At 45.5% G+C, this 15,935-nt stretch overlaps 2 protein-coding genes across 4 annotated transcripts in view; one reads left to right on the plus strand and one right to left on the minus strand.

Annotated features, from left to right (window-relative positions):
• Nucleotides 1–965, minus strand: part of POLR3A (RNA polymerase III subunit A) — a 54,393-nt gene extending 53,428 nt beyond the window's left edge. The window contains exon 1 of the mRNA XM_034930951.3: nt 789–965. Coding sequence (XP_034786842.1) covers nt 789–832 — 44 coding nt within the window. The 5' untranslated portion in view covers nt 833–965. The remainder of the gene's footprint in view (nt 1–788) is intronic.
• Nucleotides 966–5,215: 4,250 nt separating this feature from the next.
• Nucleotides 5,216–12,141, plus strand: RPS24 (ribosomal protein S24). 3 transcript variants are annotated; one of them, XM_008965583.4, is made up of 7 exons: nt 5,216–5,351; nt 6,801–6,866; nt 6,960–7,169; nt 8,643–8,753; nt 9,411–9,428; nt 11,648–11,669; nt 12,059–12,141. In XM_008965583.4, exons 1-5 carry the CDS (start codon nt 5,349–5,351, stop codon nt 9,414–9,416), a joined length of 396 nt encoding a protein of 131 aa, XP_008963831.1. In that variant the 5' UTR covers nt 5,216–5,348; the 3' UTR covers nt 9,417–9,428; nt 11,648–11,669; nt 12,059–12,141. The 3 variants fall into 3 exon arrangements, with proteins under 3 accessions (XP_008963831.1, XP_008963832.1, XP_008963828.1); XM_008965584.5 differs by lacking the exon at nt 9,411–9,428; XM_008965580.4 differs by lacking the exons at nt 9,411–9,428; nt 11,648–11,669.
• The last annotated feature ends 3,794 nt before the right edge of the window (nt 12,142–15,935 follow it).

The raw sequence follows: 15,935 nt of genomic DNA on the forward strand, positions 1-15,935 counted from the left end.
CCCACTGCAACCTCTGCCTCCCAGGCTCAAGTGATTTTTCGGCCTCAGCCTCCCGAGTAGCTGGGACCACAAGGGCGCGCCACCACGCCTGCTAATTTTTGTATTTTTGATAGAGACGGGGTTTCGCCACGTTGCCCAGGCTAGTCTCAAACTCCTGAGCTCAGGAGATTTACCCGCTTCGGCCTCCTAAAGTGCTGGGATTACAGGAGTAAGCCACCGCGCCCGGCTGAATTCACTTTCTTACCGAGAACTCTAAGAAGGAGCCACCGCCTAATAACGTATTTCTGAAGGCAAAAGCCCGGATAGCAGCTTTATTTCTGACACTGCCATCCGTCGGCCTGTGGTACAGCTTTCTAGTGGGCAACCCCATCCTTTTGGTAAGCAACTACTGCCTCCGTGTCAGACGCTCTGCGGCTGACAGAATTAGAGACAGTCCCCGCCCCAGATTGCTCCCCTCGCTGCAGCAGAGGATAGTTCGCTGAAGAACAGGGATCATTGTATGACTTCAGGAGAATGCGAGCTTTGGCCCAGGGTGCACAAATCATTAAGGCTCAGGCCACTCCGACTTCTCCGCCCAAGTCCGGGACCTCTCGAGGTGCTGAAATCCCCTCAGCCTGACCAATGCTCTTTGACCAACGCTGGTAGTTCTGGGCGCTGGTCACACCTATGGACTACTGGCCCTTCCCTTCCCATTGCACCCCATCTCTGACCCTCCAAGACCCGGGACCGCTGACCTCGGACCCCTTGCCCTATTTCTCAGCCCTTTGGCCACTCTTACTCCGTCTTACATTTTCTTGGCCACATCCGTCTCCCGGAACTGCTCCTTCACCATGATGACCGCTGCCGGGACGCCTCCTTGGCACTCGGGAGGCCAGATTAGAGAAACGATGCCCCCAGCACCTCCTGGGGCTGCTTCTGGACTCGCCGCTAACACATCTGCGGCATCCTCTCGGCCACCGTAGAGTGTCCCACGTGTCCGCTTCCTCTTCCGCTACTCGCCCGCGCGTCTGTCTGTCAAGAGAGACTTCCGGCATGCCTTTTTTTTTTCCCTTTCCCCGCACCGTCACCTGGTGGCGCTTCCTGGAAGCCGCACCGAGGCGTGTGCTGTATTTTAAAAATCCCATTTCTGGTCAATTTCTCCAGGTAATCAGACACCCGCAGAGAAACTGCATATAACTCTTTGCCTCAAGACTTTTAGACAAGCAGAGGGCCAAAACTTGCATAAAATGGAAAATCATCATCATTAACAGCAGTACCATCTAAATTAAGAGCTTCTAATTGTTTTAAGGGAAGGTGGAAGCTAAAATGAACCGGCCCATCCAACAGAGGGCACACTATCTGTGGAGGACCAACAAAGGAAAACAGAGCGGAAAATATGGGCGCACATGTGCCTCCAGTTCATGAAGTTATTTGGAGGGAGGGGGGAAGAATTAAACTTACATTCTTGATTACAAAAACAGTTGAAAATCTGTTGGAGTGAAAACAGCCATGGTAATCTACAGAAGAAAAGAGAGAATGGAAAGTAAAGATCATTCATGTCTTGAAATAAGTTGTCTACAGTCTGTGAGAACTTGTGGGAGGTGATCCTAGTGTGATATATTAGTGCATGAGCCTAGCAAGGAAATCACATCACCACAGGGCTCAGCGCTATAGAATCTAGAACTAAGTCCTCATTATTTGTGAGAAACACAAAACAGAACTTAACAAAAGTGTTTAACAACTTTCAATTTTTAAGAAGGGACGCTATTTCATTTTCAGACGCCATGGATCCTCACTAGCAAAACACAATGTCACAGACAAAAAAACGAGGCATATCAGGTTTTCCTAACTCATTTCGGTACTCCATCACTTAATCATGAAATAATGTTGACTATATATATATATATATATATATATATATATGGGGTTTTTTTGGTTTTTGTTTTTTTTTGAGACGGAGTCTCGCTCTGTCGCCTAGACTGGAGTGCAGTGGCGAAATCTCGGCTCACCGCAACCTCCGCCTCCCGGGTTCAAGCGATTCTCCTGGCTCAGCCTCCCGAGTAGCTGGTACTACAAGCGCCCACCACCACGCCCAGCTAATTTTTGTATTTTTAGTAGAGACGGGGTTTTACTATGTTGGCCAGGCTGGTCTCGAATCCCTGACCTCGTGATCCGCCTGCCTCAGTCTCCCAAAGTGATAGGATTACAGGTGTGAGCCACCACACCCGGCTCTGATGTTTACAATATTATACCAACAAGGGTTGGATCGTGTGTGACTTATCTAGAGGTTAAGAGCAAAAGTTATGAAATCACAGTGCCATCATGGGAGTCTAGCTTTCACCATTTAAAGTTGTGTAGGCAGCCAGGCGTGGTGGCTCACGCCTGTAATCCTAGCACGTTGGGAGGCCAAGGTGGGCGGATCACCTGAGGTCAGGAGTTCGAGACCAGCCTGGTCAACATGGTGAAACCCCATCTCTACTAAAAATACAAAAATTAGCTGGGGTTGGTGGTGTGCGCCTGTAATCCCAGGTACTCGGGAGGCTGAGGCAGGAGAATCGCTTGAAGCTGGGAGGTGGAGGTTGCAGTGAGCCGAGACCACGCCATTGCACTGCAGCCTGGGCGACAAGAGTGAAACTCCATCTCAAAAATAAAAAAAAATAAAAAATAAAATTGTGCAGGCCGGGCGCGGTGGCTCACGCCTGTAATCTCAGCACTTTGGGAGGCCGAGGTGGGCAGATCATGAGGTCAGGAATTTGAGACCAGCCTGACCAATATGGTGAAACTCCGTCTCTACTAAAAAATACAAAAATTAGCCTGGTGTGGTGGTGCATTCCTGTAATTCCAGCAACTCAGGAGGCTAAGGCAGGAGAATCGCTTAAATCCGGGAGGCGGAGGTTGCAGTGAGCCAAGATTGTGCCACTGCACTCCAGCCTGGGCAACAAAGCAAGACTCTGCCTCAAAAAAAAAAAAAAATATATAGATATAGATATAGATATATGTGTATATATACACATACGTGTATATATACACGTATGTATACACATACGTGTATATATAGACGTGTATATATATACACATACGTGTATATATACACGTATATAAAGTGTGAACTTGGGAAAGTTATTTAATCTTATTGTGTGTTAGTTTCCCTATTTATAACATGGGTGAGTAATATGTATCCTATTTCTTAGAGTCAACGGGAAGGTTAAATAGCAAAATGCAGGTAAAAGTAATTAGAATGTAACAGGCACATTACAATCACTCAATAAATATTCTTCTGCCTCAGCCTCCCGAGTAGCTGGGACTACAGGTGCGCACCACCATGCCTGGCTAATTTTTGTATTTTTAGTAGAGACGGGGTTTCACCATATTGGCTAGGCTGGTCTTGAACTCCTGACCTCGTGATCTGCCTGCCTCGGCCTTCCAGAGTGCTGGGATTACAGGCATGAGCCACCGTGCCCAGCCGGCTGACTATTTTCTTAAGAATAAGGATAGTTGGTCACCTCGGGAGGCTGAGGCAGAAGAATCGCTTGAACTTGGGAGGCGGATGTTGCAGTGACCCGAGATCCCGCCACTGCACTCCAGCCTGGGTGACAGAGCGAGATGCGGTCTCAAAAAAAAAAAAAAAAAAACAAAAAACGAAAAAAAAGAAAAACAGTCGGCCGGGGACGGTGGCTCACGCCTATAATCCCAGCACTTTGAGAGGCCGAGGCGGGGGCGGATCACTTGCGGTCAGGAGTTGGAGACCAGCCTGGCCAACATGGTGAAACCCCGTCTCTCCTAAAAATACAAAAATTAGCTGGGCATTGTGGCGCAGGCTGTAATTTTAGTTACTCTGGAAGCTGAGCCAGGAGAATCGCTTGAATCCGGGAGGTCGAGGTTGCAGTGAGCCGCGATGAAGCCATTGCACTCCAACCTGGGTGACAAGAGCTAGACTCTGTCTCAGGAAAAAAAAAAAAGAAAATAGGAAAGCTGCCCGCAAAGCCTGCACCTTGGACACCTCGTCTGCACTAACATTTGGGAAATTCTTCTTATTATTTCTCCGGAACATATATATTTACATTCTTTACATGTCTGTTTCACGTTAAAGAAAATATTTCTGGAGCAATCAATTTTTTTTTTCCTTTTTTTTTTTTTTTTCTGAGACGGAGTTTCGCTCTTATTGCCCAGGCGGAGTGCAATGGTGCGATCTCGGCCCACTGCAACCTCCGCCTCCCGGGTTCAAGCGATTCTCCTGTCTCAGCCTCCCAGATAGCTGGGATTAGAGGCATGCACCACTACACCCGGCCAATTTTTTTTTTGTAGTAGATACGGGGTTTCGCCATTTTGCCCAGGCTGGTATCGAACTTCTGACCTCAGGTCATCTACCTGTTTCGGCCTCCCAAAGTGTTGGGATTATAGGCGTGAGCCACTGCCCCTGGCTTCCAATTTTTTTTTTCCTTTTTTTCTTTTCTTTTTTTTTTCTGAGACGGATTTTCGCTCCTGTTGCCCAGGCTGGAGTACAATGGTGTGATCTCGGCCCACTGCAACCTTTGCTTCCCGGGTTCTGGCGATTCTCCTGCCTCAGCCTCCCGAGTAGCTGGGATTACAGGCATGAGCCACCACGCCCCGCTAATTTTGTATTTTGTATTTATTTATTTATTTATTTTCGTAGATACGTGGTTTCGCCATGTTGGCCAGGCTGGTATCGAACTCCTGACCTCAGGTGATCCGCCCGCCTTGCCCTCCCAAAGTGCTGGGATTACAGGCGTGGCCATCGCGCCCGGCCAAATATTTTTCAAAAGCTAATTTTGCATAATGACCAAGATTTGCAGAAAAATACAAATTAAAGAGATCTTTTAAAGTAAAGATTCATCATAAAAGTCACAGAAATAATACTCATGAATAATAAATTAGAATGGGCAATGTTAAGTACTTGAAATAACAAAGGTTTTAGAGTCAGGGTTTCTGCAGTTTCCCTAGCCATATAACGAGGAGACTGTTAGAGAGGATATCCTAAAATGCTTTCCAAGTTTACCCACCTCTAACTCGGAAGAAGGCAATTTAAACTAATTTGGTTTACCGGAATTCAAATACGTACAATTCAACATAATTAATTGAACTGAAATTGAACACCTGCTTGCGTAAACCTAGTCGGCTCGAGTTGTTCTGGTTCTGGATTGGTCAGTCTAGAGTTCCAGGGGTGTGGCCAAAAGTCTGTGAGGCGGGGCCGTAGGCAGCCTAAGTCAGGCATCGGCGCGGTCAGCCTCGTGGCGCGCCCACGCCCCCACGCCGGCTCTTCCCGGGGTCCTTCCGTGCGCGTTGATATGATTGGCCGGCGAATCGTGGTTCTCTTTTCCTCTTTGGCTGTCTGAAGATAGGTCGCCATCATGGTGAGTCTCCCTGGGCCCGTGCAGTCATCTGCCGCGTATCCGAGCCATCCGTGGTCCCCGGGTCCCAGTACTTGAGCTATAGGCACGCGAAGCCCGGTTGCTCTTCTCTGGCCGTTTCTGTCAGAGGATGGTTGTCGAGGGGCTCGGGGCTGTTGGCAGGGCGTCCGGGCTGGCGGGCTGCGCTGTAGACCCGGACACGCTGGGCTTCGGGCTCCAGCGCCTGGGCAGTGCAGGAGCTGTTGCGGTTGTTGACTTCGTGGAGCACGGTGGATGGGGGTAGGGGACGGGCGGGATAGATGGACACTGGGAGGCACATCTCGTCTGCAGTTCCTCATTGGGCTAGGTAGGCGGCTTGCAGGTGATGGCAGTCCAAGAGGTGAAGAAGGTGCGGGCAGCGCCTGGGCGAGTTGCGGCAAGTGAAACCATTCCCACGTGTAAGCTAGAAAACTTGTCAGCTGGATGGATCTTCATGTTTCGTAGTGGGGAAACAGGCCCTGGAAAGGGATGTTATAAAAAGGTAGTCCTGCCCTAAGTCATGGGTTATTAGCTCCTCCAGCATCCGTTTTTAACTTTACCAGCAATCTTTTTTTTTTTTCTCCTTACCTTTGATCCTTTACTTTCAAGAATTGAGTACCACTGACGTGGATTTAATTTGGTGTGGTTTCTCAAAGTAAAATGGAGAAAGTCTAGGAAGTTATTTGCTGCCATGAAAGTCTCTTGCGCCTCCTTTTTGGTAAAATTGTTAGCATAAATTGATTAATGCCCACATTTTTTGTTAGGTATTAAGTAAAGGTGCAGTTCAGTCCTTCAGAAGGGAATACCGTTTTCTCTGATCTCTGCTATGGCCATTCTAGAAGGATAGATTACATGCAGGTAGTGAGTACAAGGTTTGGGGCACATTTGTGCAAGACATGATAAACACAGTTCATTGAGTGACCTTTATATGAGCCACAGCAGTTTTTACCCCAGAGAAGTGATTCTCAACCCGGAGTGATTTTTCTCCTAAGGGAACAGTTGGCTAAGTCTGGAGACATTTTTGATTGTCACAACTGGGAAAGGTGGGAAGTGCTTCCGGCATCTAGTGGTTAGAGGGCTGGGATTTTTATAGTTATTCTAAAACATACAGTCCCCACAACATATCCATATGGAATTATCCATATGGAAATATCAGTAGTGCTGAGGTTGAGAAACCCTGCCCCAGAGATACACATAACCTAGTGAAGTAAGTTGTACAGATTTATGTGTAAAACCATTGTGTTTTCTTGGTATTTTATGTATTCCTTAGGTGTATCCTGTGAGTTTGGCCCTGCCCAGTGGGTTTTATTTACTTTAGTTCGCTACATGACTACTGGCTACAAATTGGACTGCAACATTCTAGGTCTTGGAAAATCACAGCAGGGCCAAGAAAAGTTGGAGTAGTTTTATTAACCAGATTGTTTATGTTTTCAGAACGACACCGTAACTATCCGCACTAGAAAGTTCATGACCAACCGACTACTTCAGAGGAAACAAATGGTAAGGAAGGGCACATCAATCTTTGCTTAATTGTCCTTTACTCTAAAGATGTATTTTATCATAGTGAATGCTAAACTTGATATCTCCTTTTAGGTCATTGATGTCCTTCACCCCGGGAAGGCAACAGTGCCTAAGACAGAAATTCGGGAAAAACTAGCCAAAATGTACAAGACCACACCGGATGTCATCTTTGTATTTGGATTCAGAACTCATTTTGGTGGTGGCAAGACAACTGGCTTTGGCATGATTTATGATTCCCTGGATTATGCAAAGAAAAATGAACCCAAACATAGACTTGCAAGAGTAGGTGTCTTTTCATTTGTTGATCAGCTCCTGAAGACCTATTTTTTCAATAGCGTTGTGTTGTGAGTGTGGTGAAAAGGGCAAGACCAAGCAATCTGGGAGACAACTCTGAAAGGATTAAGAGAAAAAGTTATTTCATAAAATGCACAGGTGGAGTACGGAGGTTCAAAATTGAGGTCTGACATTTGAGCTGAGTTCAGAAGGGCAGCTGAAGTAGTGTTCTTGGAGATGGGCTAGGGGTAAGGATTGTTTTCCAGAGGGGAAGTAAGGGGATGTGTTTGGAAAGGTAGCCTGGCACCAAATTCACTTAGTTTGGATTAAGTCTGCGTCTGGGCTTAAACCCATAGGTAGTCAGGAACCAGGAAAGGTTTTTGATTGTATAATGAGTGTCAAACACTGCAGAGTGAACTATAGCAGTGATCTGGGCAATCTCCCCAGCTTACATTCTAGTAAACAAGTAAGCATCATCACCTCGAAGTGCTTGTTTTGTTTGTTCCTTTAACTCACTTTATCCTATCCTGTTAGATAAACCTTCCCATACGATAGCTGTGAGGGAAAATCCTGGTGATGTCATAGGTAGAGGCTGCACTTTTTTTTTTTTAGAGGGAGTCTAGCTCTGTCGCCCAGGCTGGAGCGCAGTGGTACAATTTCCTTGGCTCACTGCAACCTCCGCCTGCCAGGTTCACGCAACTCTTCTGCCTGAGCTTCCTGAGTAGCTGGGATTACAGGTGCGCACCATCATGCCTGGGTAATTTTTGTATTTTTAGTAGAGACTGGGTTTCACCATGTTGGTCAGCCTGGTCTTGAACTCCTGACCTCGTAATCCGCCCACCTCGGCCTCCCAAAATGTTGGGATTACAGGTGTGAGCCACCGCGCCCAGCTGAGGCTGCACTATTTTTAACTGACGTTCGGTCATGTTAAAGGCCTTGCTGAGGTGGTGACATTGAAGCTGAGATCCTTGTAAAGATTTGGAAGTAGTCTTTGTAAAGATACAGAAACAGTCTTGTAGGCCCCAGGAACAGCAAGTGCAAAGGTGGGCAGAGTGGAGATGAGTAGATCCGGAATCTCCATGATGTGGGGGTTGTAAATGCTTGTCTGTCATAAGGGAGTAATGGGGAGTTGAAATGGGAAGAGATCCCCTCAGCCACTTCGGAGGTGCCTTGTTTTGGTAGTGCAAAAGAAGAAAAAATAGTGATCTGTGAGCTCAAGTCTGGACAAGAACAGCCAGTCTCCCAAACTTCCTGTTCAGAGAATGTTGAGTGGACCATTTGTTTCCTGTGAGGCTATTCTATACTTAAAATCCCTTGATGATCCTTTCTGTTCTAGCAAAAACATGCATTAAATGTACTTGAAAAGTTTTGGTTTAGAAAGCTGTGTTTCTTAAGCTCAGACTGGGTCAGTTTCCCTACCAGAGTGGTGGGTAATGATTTTAATGTTTACAAGTCACCTGGATGTACTCTTTTCTCATTCAGCATGGCCTGTATGAGAAGAAAAAGACCTCAAGAAAGCAACGAAAGGAACGCAAGAACAGAATGAAGAAAGTCAGGGGGACTGCAAAGGCCAATGTTGGTGCTGGCAAAAAGGTATAGTTCATCAAGGAAAATATAGAAACGTCATTAATTGTAGGTCTTTAGTTTCTAGGAAAGAAGGGATCTTACTAATTTTTAAAATAACTTTTCGTAATGTTTCTTCTTTTCCCTCTTCTTCTGGATTACAGAAGGTAACATGTTTTAAGAAACTATGTAGCATAGTGTCTTAACACCTCAGTAGAGTAGCTTGGCCCACCCCTTGTCAGCTCACAGCACAATCTGGAGGCCACATTGGTTCATTGATCCCAGCTGGTGGGCACCTTTCAAGCCTATCACAAGAAGTTTTAATTTTACTAATTGGCATAGAACCTTCAATGCAGAGCGGATCCCATTCCCTGTGATTTTACTTGTTAATATGGACACTGGTTTAAGAAGCAGTTGGATCAATGTGGCCCGTGTTTTCCTGGCACACTGGAAAGGCAACTGAGATCTCAGGATTGCTTTCCTCTCCAGTTGGCCAAGACAAGTGATTTTAGCGATAAGCAGCTTTTTACCAGCTTTGCTAGCTGTAAATAGTTGGACATTGTAAATCATTGAATAGAATTAAGGTGTTGGGTTGTTAAATTAACAAATAATCAAGTGTTCTGTGAACTTTTTTTTTTTGTTTTTTTTGCTTTTCCTCTCTACTTTCTTGGATTTCTTGTTCATCAGAAATGAAGTGTCTAGCAGGTACTGAGATTGTAAGCACGATGTGGGGATGCATCACCTTCACTGAGTTTGCTTTGATGATGCTTTGCATGTTGGCCTTTGGACGACAGTTTTATAGTATGGTCGATTATAATGCCAGTGCTATTTAGGCTGGTGCAAAAGTAATTGCAGTGGCAAAAACCACAATTACTTTTGCACCAACCTAATATGTTTTAAGATAGTATATTATGAGCAAAGGAGAAAACGTTTAAAATCATGTTTATTTTGTAAACTCCAAAATGCATGTTACATGTGAAGTGACTCACTGGAGGAAGGTGAGTACTTTACCAAGTAGGCACTTGGGAAATGCTGTGTCCACATACTTAGGAAATGGCTTCAGTTAACACTGGGCTTGGGAAGGGCTCTCTTATCCAAGGAGCAGTCTTCTCTGGAGCCATGAAACCAGCCTGGCAGCACTGGTAATAAACTAGTCTGTGAAATCTGGCAAAGCCTCTGTCCTGTTTGGATATACGCAAAACTGCCTTTTACCATTTCCATTGCTTTTTATTACTTAATCTCCCAACTTTGTGCCTGGTGTCTTTTTTTTTTTTTAAAATAGAAAATTTTTGAGGTAATTATGTATTCATATAAAAGTCTTTGGTGGATATGCTTTTTCCCACAAGCACTTGGTTAGAATGGCCCATTACCTCATTTATTTATTTTTTGAGACAGGGTCTCTTGTCACCCAGGCTGGAGTACAGTGGCATGATCATGGGTTACTGTACCTCCCGGGCTTGGGTGATTCTCCCACCTCAGCCTCCCTTGTAGCTGCGACTACAGGCATGTGCCACCGTGCCCTGCCAATTTTTTGTAGAGACAGGATTTAGCCGTGTTGCTCAGGCTGCTCTTGAACTCCCGGACTTGAGCAGTCTGCTTGTCTAAGCCTTCCAAAGTGCTGGGATTACAGGTGTGAGCCACTGTGCCCAGCCTGTTACCTCATTTAAAACAAATTTTGCACATCTGAACAGCCTAAAATTGTAATGTATAAAGTGGGGTAGGAGTGGGGTGGGCGTAGGGGGATTTTGAATCAATGAAGGCCCTTGTTCTTGTGGCATCCTTTTGCAGTGATTCCCTGCCAGGCAAGGCAGTAAACCTGGGATTGCCTGCCCAGGACTGTAATCACATTGATGTCCCAGCGCCATGGAGTATGTAATGAATGAACTGCCAGCAGAACTACTCACTAAGAACTACTCCCTGTTTGTGAGGATTGTACCTGTTGAGAGAAGTTGCAAAAAGAATTAGTCAAAAGAATTCATCAAAATTTGTCCTCTGACCTAGGTCTGAAGGACATTTAACACATTGATTGTTCTCTTCATCCAGCCTTTGAGCCCTATGAGTTAGTGCCCTTAGCCTTTGAGTCCCACAGGTACGGAGGAGCTACCTGTGGGGACCTGAGCCATCACTATTCCTGCTTCAAGTTACACTGGTGCCTCTCACTAGCACTGCTCTGAAAAGCCAGCTGGAAAAATCAATGCATTTGAGTACATAAATTCTTTGGCTCCAAAGAAATGCCATAGCAATATTGCTTTTAATTCAGTTTTGTTCAGATGTTAGAATTGGTATTTGTTCTTGCTTTTTGGTTGCGATGGAGTTATATACTAAGTTACTTATACTAAGGCATTAGTAGTCTCATATCTGAGGAGCAATTGTATTTTTAGTTCAGCTAAATTAATGCCTCTTTTTAAATACTAACTTGTACTACTTTTGTGGCTGTGAATGGTATCTTTTATTGAACTGAGGCAGCTTTTAAAAGACTTCCCTGATCATTTAGAGCACTCCCATTGAGGTTAAATTAGACTTGAATCTGTAATGATTCTCGTAACTGTTCCTGGTGTGTGTCCAGCACAATGTTGCTGGGCAGAGCAGAGGGGCAGAGGCTCAGGTATGTACTTCATTGACAAGTGGGCAAGGCCATCCTGGGTACCACATTGGCTTAATGATCTCTTCATTGTGAAGTCCGGCTACCTCGTTTGCATAAGAACTACAGTAATCAGGCAAGGCATTGTCAGAATTGGGAGGAATAAAATCAGTGAGTCTGGAAGGAGTGCTCTGTATACAATTGCAAAGAACAAAATGGTCATCTTTAAGGTACCTGATTGCATGCACTTAAATGCAGATTATTTTGGAGTTTGAAAAGGGACTATTAATGAAATCTTTCTTTTCCCTCCTTTCTCTTTTTCCCTTCCCCGCCACTGATTCAGTGAGCTGGAGATTGGATCACAGGTATAATTCAAGCTTTTCATGTAGTCATGTAGATCACTAGACTCCTTGGTGTACTGACGTAGCAATTTAAAAGCAGATCATGTGTAGTACATCTAGAAGTAGATTTACAAATATTCTGAAGAGTTGTAACCTTTTAAAATACTAACAGTGACATGGTTTTGTTTTTAAGGTTTAGCAATATTTAGCCCATTATTTTTGTTTTATTCTTAACTTGAATGTTTGTAAATTTTATTTCTTGATGCTTTCATTGTGTTATGATAACATCAAAATAACTTGATATTCTAGGTTACTAATAATTGTTGTGCATGAATGTTACTACTTTTGGAATTGAAGACTTTAAAGAATTTTAAAGGCAGTTGCTGACTAAACTTCTTTCTCTTGATTCACAGCCGAAGGAGTAAAGGTGCTGCAATGATGTTAGCTGTGGCCACTGTGGATTTTTCACAAGAACATTAATAAACTAAAAACTTCATGTGTCTGGTTGTTTGAAATGTATTTGCAGTTTCCTGGGACTGCTAGGAGGTTAGTCTGATTTCAGTTGCTGTCCAAGTTCACATGCTCCATGAAGCATTCAGTGAAAACTTAATGTCATGGGGTGGTGTTTGTTTGCTGATTGGTTTATAGCTTAGGTGGGTTCATCTGGGAGTCAAGCTTGTAAATGCTGTGTTAAGAACCATGTCCGCGGTGGACGCAGTGTAGTGGCTCACAGTCATCAGCACTTTTGGGAGGTTTGGGTGGGATGATTACACTTAAGCCCAGGAGCTCGAGGCTACAGTGAGGTGTTTTTTTTTTCGAGACAGGGTCTAGCTTTGTTACCTAGGCTGGTCTTGATTGAACTCGGGTTCAAGCGATCCTCCTACCTTGGCCACATAAAGTACTGGCATGAGCGACCACGTCTGGCTTAGAGTCTAAAAAGTACCATGTCTGGATAAACTGGAGAAATCTCAGGAAGCAGTAGAGAGCTGAAAGACTTGGTTGGGCATGAAGGGGACCCAGGAAAAGCAATACCGTGAAGGCAGAAGGGTTGAGGTTGCAGGAAGGAAGGGTAGTGGAATGTTTTGGAGAAAAGATGGTCACAGCCCCTGCATGGAGCACCTACAGACGGAGGGCAGGGCTGTGAAGAGTTAAGTCATGGGGCTGGGCCTGCTGGCCAGGGGGTGGTTGGAGTTCTGTTTTCATATCTACAGAGGCTGTGTACTTCGGTTTGTGGGGCCTCTGGCCCTGTAGGTTCTCTTGATAAGGAATCTGCTACTACTTTGCTAGGACCAGGAAATGGCTTACTAGTACAGAACGTGTGGAAGAATGGGGTCTTTGATGTGATTTGACATTTTTTGATGAACAGTGCATACCAGGCTGAAGGTAATGCTAGGGGCAGCAAAGGTTGGGGTTTGAGATGCAGTTTCCTGTGACTGAGCTGGAGTGTGGAAGCAGAGAAGGCACCCTGTGAGCAGCTTGCAGAGGCAAGGTGGTGAGGATCCTGACAGTGCTGCAGGGATGGGATAGGATGGGATGGGACGTGGAGCTGGGGGTGGTTGCTAAGTTGATGCAGGGAGAGTGGAAGGAAGCAATTGAGTGAGAGCTGAAGGGTAGGAAATAGTTTCTGATGTGAAGAAAAAGGGCATAGCTGCAGAGAGCCTGAATGATTGAAGGTTGGCATCAAAGTCACGAAGTGGGGAGGCTTTTCTGTTCAGCTGTGCTCAGGGCAGAAGTTGTAGTCTTTCAGCCAGTAGCCTTGGGAAGGGAGGTGGGATGAAACTCAGGCTTGGCCTATTTTTCCAGAGGATCCACTTGGGTTGTGATATTATAGAAAATGTGGCAGTCTTGCTGTGAGCCTTGTTAGGCATAACATTTGGAAACTTGGCAAATTTTACATAAAGGTCTGGATTTCCAGCCTCTCGAAATACCGGAAGCAGCAGTAGTAGCCCACCTTCCTGTTTGATAACAATTGGCAGGGCTCCAGGCTGGCTGCATCTGTTGGGACAGGTATTCTCTGGTCTCCACAGCCTTTGCTCCTACGGCCAGCTAATACCCTCCTCTACCTGCCCTCTGGTCTTCTGTCCCTGCTGCCTGCTTCTCTTCCATCTAGTCCATCCAAGTGTTTTTTGGGGAAGTCACCTGGTACCTTGTTTGGGTTAATTTGTCTTTTAAATTGGGCTCCCAAGGGTATCTGCTAGCTACCCTGGCTCACAAGGCTATTTTGAGGCTGAGGATGTAACAACTGTGAAAACAGTTTGGAAACTAGTGCTCAGCAATTGTGTGTCAGGAAGCAGGGACTTGTGGGAACTCAAACTGTGGACAGATTCAGCACACTGTAGGCCCTCACAGTAACCAGGCTACCCTGTGCTGTCAGCAGGCTTTGGAAGAGCCTCCATAAAATGCAAACTTGACTTTACTAAGCTGAATCAATATTGAGGGAGCACATCCCTTCCTTCAGCTTGTCACTGATGGGAAGCTGTGGCTTAGAGAGAGCAGGGATCTTTGAAGAGTGATGAGAAACTCAGCTAGAGGTGGTTCTGGGAAGGTACCTGCAGTGAATATTTGGGGTGCTGCTTTTTAGCTTTTCCTAGCATCACAACCATGAGTTCTGTTTGTAGCTGGATGTGCCTATGTAATCAGGCAGCTTTCAACTCTGCACTCTTCCTTTCTTCCCTGGCAAGTTGCTTATTTTAGGCTGCCCTCAAAGACAGCATCTTACATGGTGCTCTCATGGAGCCGAAACAGGTGCTGTCCTAAACTCTGAACAACGATCTCCATTAATCTGTGTGCGCGCACACATACACACATATATATATTTTTTAAGACGGAGTCTCACTGTCGCCCAGGCTGGAGTGCAGTGGCAGAATCTCGGCTCACTGCAAGCTCTGCCTCACAGGTTCACGCCATTCTTCTGCCTCAGCCTCCCAAGTAGCTGGGACTACAGGTGCCCGCCACCATGCCCGGGTAATTTTTTGTATTTTTAGTAGAGATGGGGTTTCACCATGTTAGCCAGGATGGTCTCGATCTCCTGACCTTGTGATCCGCCTGCCTTGGCCTCCCAAAGTGCTGGGATTACAGGCGTGAGCCACCGTGCCCGGCGTAATCTGCATGTTAACTCCAAGAAGCATGTCTTCCTGGACCCACGCTGGAAAGGGTGTAGAGCAGTTAAGCATCTTACCAGTGTCTCACCCATTAAGTGGTGGGGATGGGATTGGAATGCAATCATCTGACTCCAAAACACTGCATTTTTTCAGGCACTCCAGTATTAAGCTACTTTGCACTGTGCATATAATGGTATATAAAACTCATGACTGCCAGCAGGGTGCCAGTTGCCATGGGTTTATTGAACAAGTGTTAGATAGCTAGCCAAATTCCCAATTTACTGACCACCTGCTATGTGTCCCTGTTCTGCAAGTTGGGGATAAAGAAGCTGTTCTGTCTTGAAAGCTCTGAGGTAGTTAATGACGATCCCATGATCTGGCTTCTGTTCCTTTCTGTGAAGTAGCAGATAGTGTATGACTGTGACATGATAGAAATTGAGAGCCAAGAAGATCAGTGCAGGGAGGCTGGGTCTTGGAAGGCTTCCAGGAGACATAGAGCAGTCCCCACCTATCTAGTTTCAGTTGCTGTCCGTCAACTGCAGTCTGGAAAATTATCATGGCTAAATGGTCTGGGATCACCCAAAAGTGATGATCCTCTTGAAGTGTCGTCAGAAGGTCAATAGTAGCCTAACACGTCACCATGCCTACGTCATTTACCTCCCTTCCTCTCCCTTCCACATAGGCATTTTATCTCCCATCAAGAATGTGAATATATGTATGTATTCAGAGGAAAAGAGTTCATGCAACCTACTACAGTATAATTATTAATATCTTACTCCCTAAATTATGAACTTTAATTATGTATATATAGCAACAAACTTGGTGTAGATAGGGTTTGTGGTTTCAGGCATCCACTGGGGGTCTAAGAACGTTTGCCCCATGGATAAGGGAGGATTACTGTAACACCAGCAGCGGCAAGAGACATGATCTGATTTGGATGCACAGGAGAAAGTTCTCATTTGAGGCCATGAAAAATAGGAAAGAAAGCATGGAGATGGGAGCAGGCAGTGTGGGACAAGGTGAGACAAGTCATTCTGCAAGGGGAAGAGAGGATGACACTGGGGAGGTGGGAGCAGAGTGGGTAGGTAGGCATCCTCTTGAATCAACAAGATGGAAGGCCCTACATGACTTTGTTGCCTTTGAGCAGAGTTTTGCACAATGCATTTCTGGTGGGAGATACTCCATTTCA

Source organism: Pan paniscus, chromosome 8 (genome assembly GCF_029289425.2).
Source record: "Pan paniscus chromosome 8, NHGRI_mPanPan1-v2.0_pri, whole genome shotgun sequence".
In the NCBI taxonomy this organism is placed as follows: Eukaryota; Metazoa; Chordata; class Mammalia; order Primates; family Hominidae; genus Pan; species Pan paniscus.